This window comes from Alosa alosa, chromosome 2 (assembly GCF_017589495.1).
Source record: "Alosa alosa isolate M-15738 ecotype Scorff River chromosome 2, AALO_Geno_1.1, whole genome shotgun sequence".
Classification (NCBI taxonomy): Eukaryota; Metazoa; Chordata; class Actinopteri; order Clupeiformes; family Clupeidae; genus Alosa; species Alosa alosa.
The window spans coordinates 28,050,226-28,055,924 of record NC_063190.1 but is presented as its reverse complement, the minus strand read 5'-3'; the positions used below and the strand labels follow the sequence as shown (position 1 = coordinate 28,055,924).

Genomic DNA, 5,699 nt, shown 5'->3' with positions numbered 1-5,699 from the left:
CACACTGTACTGTAGTGTTTTAAGTTGGTTTTGATCCATGCAACAATGGTTCAATGAAGGGGTTTTAAAATTCAAAGTCTCTCTCTCTCTCTCTCAATTCAATTCAATTCATTTCAAATGGTGCTTTATTGGCATGACAAATATGACACTTGTATTGCCAAAGCAATTGTTACATAAATGTACAGTATCAGGATCTAAGCAATTATACAAGGGATAGGGGTAGCCTACATGGACAAAAAAAACATTTCTCTCTCTCTCTTTCTCTCTCTCTCACACACACACTCAGGGCCAGATGTACGTACATTTGCGAACATAGCGTTATCAGCGTCATGGACACACCGCAGATTGCGAACGCTGTCAGACCCAAGTTTCCGTTGTATTTATCAATCGTTCAATCCTTAGTGTAAACTGTGCCTTTCTCTGCCCTTCTCCGCCCATAAACGCAATTTACGTCCACAACTGAATGGCAGCGCCTACATACAAGTTGAATGAAGTTAACTGATGACAACATTAAAAAGAATCGAATGTTTAATGATCATGAAATAATACCATACATGATAAGATGTAAACAAGCAGGGAGATAATGAAGATCAGTAGTTCTACTCAAACTACTTGTGCACGTAGGCTATGGATGATTGGTCAAATCTAGCAAGTAGGAAAGTTTAAGTGAATGACGTGAAAGTGAAAGTAAGACATTCGAAGGCCAGCGAAAGTTAAGGTTGCTTTTGGTAGTACAAATACTTTCACCACAAAAACTGGTGCTCTAAATAGCGATTCTGTTGTCTTTGAAAGGTTCTCTTATTGATGCATTGAACTGCAATTTGGATTAACACCTGCTTTTACAAGGCGAAAGTATTTAGGTGCAGAATAGACGTGCGCTTTCAGGAGCAGTCTTACATACATCTTACATTACTAACATACCGCGGAATACATACAGTGATGGCCAAAAGTATTGGCACCCATGCTAAAGTTGACTGAAAAGAGGAATATAAAATCATCTTTTGGAAATTGATCTTAATGCCTTAAGTGAAAAATGAGGAAATATCTAACCTTTAAGGACACCAATTTTCTTAGTGAATGAATAATGTATCATAAATAAATAAATGTTATTCCTTAAAATACAGGGGTCATAAGTATTCCCACCCCTATGTTAAATTCCCATAGAGACAGGCAGATTTTTATTTTTAAAGGCCAGTTATTTCATGGATCCAGAATACTGTGCATCCTGATAAAGTTACCTTGGCCTTTGGAATTAAAATAGCCCCACATCATCACATACCCTTCACCATACCTAGAGATTGGCATGGGTGTTATTTCAGTTAGCCTATTAGCTGGTTTGATGCTCATTGAGCTCAATGCAAATCAAACCAGCTAATAGGCTAACTGAAATAACACCCATGCCAATCTCTAGGTATGGTGATGGCTATGTGATGATGTGGGGCTATTTTAATTCCAAAGGCCAAGGTAACTTTAATATTCACTGAGTAAGACCACATCAAAGATTTGGAGCATTGGTAAAACAGGTTACTACTGTAAGTCACACTAAGGACTGTGTCCACTTTGTAATGGTAGAAAAGAAGTTCCTAAACCTAATGACACCAGAATCACCAGGTGCTTGCGCGCTGTAAGTAAACCCACAGACGTTTTACCTTATCTCTTTAGGCAAATAAGCACATAATCTAGCATTTATAGTAGTAATCACAGACAATTACCTTATCTCTTTAGGAAGCAAATAAGCACATAATCTAGCATTTATAGTAGTAATCACAGGCGATTACCTTATCTCTTTAGGAAGCAAATAAGCACATAATCTAGCATTTATAGTAGTAATCACAGACGATTACCAATCTTTAGGAAGCAAATAAGCACATAATCTAGCATTTATAGTAGTAATCACAGACGATTACCTTATCTCTTTAGGAAGCAAATAAGCGCATAATCTAGCATTTATAGTAGTAATCACAGACGATTACCAATTTTTAGGAAGCAAATAAGCACATAATCTAGCATTTATAGTAGTAATAACAGACCATTACCTTCATCTCTTTAGGAAGCAAACTTACGGTATTTTTAATGCAAAAAATTGGAAACGTAGGGTCAGTAAAATCCTTTCTTTCGTGTTGCTAGATACCTATTCGTAAACTGAATTTGGAGCATTATATTTTGAAAGCTCAGCACATAATCTAGCATTTATAGTAGTAAACACACAATGACCAAAAATCGTTAGTCATTTTATGCTATGACTAGCCTACTTTGATGCTCCTTATCTCGTAAATAGTCATTTTATGCTATGACTAGCCTACTTTAACGTTCCTTATCTCTTAAATAGATCTGGCAATTTTAGCCGGGTTTCACAGACGGGGGCCTCATATGACAGGCACATATGACACACACAGGTGTGCACCGACATACATAAGTCCAAACACATCATGAGACCACGCGGAAGTTCACGTGGGAGGGGCACTCCATTTGAAGCACATATCCTCCTCATAATAAGAATGACTGCATCAGGTCGGACTAGTGGTCATGAAAAAGACACATATTTTGATATTATTTAATGTATGGTTACATAATAATAATAATAATAATAATAATAATAATAATAATAATAACAATTAATTTAATTTATATAGCACAGAATCATTTCCTTTTTCTTTTAGATATTATATTATTGAAAGTACAGGTGCATACACACACACACATACATACGTACATTACAGTATCAACACTCTAAGGAAGGGCTGAATGAGGCCAGTGTGGTGTTGGGGGCGTGGCTCAATTAGGCAGATATGGGGGCGTGGCTGAATGATCCCAGCTTGGGGGGCGTGGCTAATGGAACTAAGTGGGCAGAGGTAGCGTGATGCGTGCAAAAGGGAATCGTGGAGTCCAATAGACCACATGGTTGAAATGGATCTCAGGGTACGATGGCAGCATGGTTCTAATGGACTCCTGGGTACAATGGTTCTAATGGTTCTAATGGACTCCTGGGACTAATGGCAGCATGGTTCTATTGGACTCCTGGGTACAATGGTTCTAGTGGACTCCTGGGCACAATGGCAGCATGGTTCTAATCTATCTCAGGGTACGATGGTAGCATGGTTCTAATGGACCCCTGCAGACCCCTGTAAGACACATAGGCTCACATGAGCGGTGAAGTGCAGGTGATTGCATTGGCCATCTTTATATTCCAGGAAGTCTGCAGGTCAAAGGTCATCTGACCATGATTATTCAGGTTCCAGCAAAGCTACCCACACATCATTGGAATGAGTTATCTAATACCCATTATCGGTGCTGTTATAATCACACTCAATCACTGTTATGATCTCTATTCAGTGTGTGTGTGTGTGTGTGTGTGTGTGTATGTGTATGTGTGAACAAGTGTGCACAAAGAAAAACTCAACAAGGCTATTTTTTTGTGTCTGTTTGTGCGCGCGTGTGTGTGTGTGTGTGTGTGTGTCAGACTCCAGAGCAGGCGAGGGCGTGCCACGGTCAGTGGACCATGCGGTCATCGGCGGTGTGGTTGCCGTGGTGATGTTTGCCATCCTCTGTGCTCTCATCGTCCTCGGCAGATACTTCGCCCGACACAAAGGTGAGTGGCCTGTTGCCATGGTTACACATGTACTGTATCTGTCCTTCTCATCTCTCTTTATCTGTCTTTCATGCAGTTATTCAGTCATTTCTCTCTCCTCTTTTTCCATCTCTCTCTATCCCTCCCTCTCTTTACCCTTCAAGTTTCTTTCCGTCTCACCCTTCCTCTCTCTACCCCTCTTTACCTCCCTCTCTCATTTCCTTTACCCGTCTCTCTGTCTCTATATCTCTCTCTATACCTCTCTCTCTCTCTCTCTTTCTCTTCCTTTCTCTCTGTCTCTGTATCTTCCTCTATACCCCTCTCTGTCTCTCTCTCTCTCTCTTTCTTTTCTCTCTCTCTCTCTCTCTCTCTCTCTCTCCCTTCCTGTATCTCCCTCTATACCCAGGGGCATCTTACTGTAATACCACCTGAGGCCTTTGGGCTATGGAGGTTTCTGAGTTAGCTAGCTCCAGAGTAATGACGCCGCAAATACAGACACGGATGTTTATTATCATTATTGATTATTATTATTATTATTATTATTATTATTATTATTAAAGGTGCGATTTGTAGGATTGTTACCGAACGTTCTGTAGGCCAAAATCAAAACACTGGTGAACGTTCTCAAGACTACCAGACGCGAGCCTCTTCTGGGTTGCCAGATGTAATGCAGACTTAGCTAACGTTAGTTGACCTGCAGCTGCTTTAACGTTTCTCCAACCATGACCCAGCTACACATTACGGAAACAGTGAAAACAAAAAATACCTCTCTAACCAACGTAACATATTTAGCTGAAGTTAGCGATGCAGATGAAGTTTAGCCTAGGCTATGTTGTGGAGAAATATGGCCAGCTCTGCGTCAGACTTGATATTCTTCGTTTGACGAAGACGTCACCATCTCAGGAAGCTCCTCCGATGTCCACTTAATTTGTTTCTTGTTTTAATTTTGTAAATTTGCCTGCCTCTCGTAGGCGTTCATGACTACAACTGACAGCTGTTGACAGTTGGCTTTTGCTAATTTGGCATCCCAAATAGGAGGACGTGCTAGCCCATTATTAATACGGTATTCTAGAATGAATCGTTCAAAACATAAACGAAAATTCCAAGAGATTCCGCCCCGTAACTCTTTTTTTTTCATGGGTTTTACGGGGTTTTACAGGTTAGAGTAATGTTGTCAAATAAGCCATTACTTCAGTTCATCGTGTTTCCTTACTCTCTGACAACATATGGTGATCATTTTTGGAATTATTTTCCATTATTTCCTACATACTGGACCTTTAAGAGGCCCCACATTGGTCGAGGCCCCTGGGCTGAAGCCCAGCTAAGCATTAAGACGCCAGTGTCTATACCTCTCTCTCTCTGTCTCTGTCTCTTTCTCTCTCTCTCTCTCTCTCTCTCTCTCTCTCTCTCTCTCTCTCTTCCTTTGTTGTTCTTTCTCTCTCTGCCCCTCTCTGTGATTGACCAGTGTTGGAATCACATAACTACAAGCAGCTTTCACAGAGCCCTGTGTCCTCCGCCCCTAGCCATGCTTATACACACATTTAGATTAAACACAGTCAACTCGCGTTAAACTCAGTGTGTCTATGTGTGTGTGTGTGTGTGTGTGTGTCCATGTCTGTGTCTGTGTGTGTGTCCATGTGTGTGTGTGTGTGTGTGTTTGTGTGTGTGTGTGTGTGTGTTTGTGTGTGTTTCTCAGGTACCTACTTTACCCATGAAGCTAAAGGAGCTGATGACGCGGCAGACGCTGACACGGCCATCATTAACGCCGAGGGCGGAGTCAGCAACTCGGACGAGAAGAAGGAGTACTACATCTGATTACCGCCAGAGGCGGCCCGGCGGGCGTTTGGTGCAGGTGGGATGGGGGGTCATTGTCATGTCTTATTTTCTTCCTATTGTCAGTGTGTCTGTGAGCCGGAGGGAGACGTCTGTGTCCATGGGGGCCCTCTTTAGCGCAAAGAGAGGAAAGTTGTCAGGGCGATGAACCCCGTGTTTCCCGGGTTCCATCAGGGCCGGGGGGGAGGATTCTGTCAGGGTGGAGTGGGTTTTTCCGGCGTTTTAGTCCTGTTCTTTCTTCTGTGTTGCGTTCCTCATTAACGTAGTGCAGAGTGCCATGGCGGCACTCTGAGATCTT

General features: G+C 41.8%; 1 protein-coding gene across 4 annotated transcripts in view; it reads left to right on the top strand.

Annotated features, from left to right (window-relative positions):
• Positions 1-5,400, top strand: part of LOC125290968 (cell adhesion molecule 1-like) — a 123,452-nt gene extending 118,052 nt beyond the window's left edge. For all 4 annotated transcript variants that reach the window (XM_048237449.1, XM_048237452.1, XM_048237451.1 and 1 more), the window contains 2 exons: positions 3,461-3,589; positions 5,265-5,400. In XM_048237449.1, the coding sequence (XP_048093406.1) occupies positions 3,461-3,589; positions 5,265-5,383 (248 nt within the window). In that variant the 3' untranslated portion in view covers positions 5,384-5,400. The remainder of the gene's footprint in view (positions 1-3,460; positions 3,590-5,264) is intronic.
• The last annotated feature ends 299 nt before the right edge of the window (positions 5,401-5,699 follow it).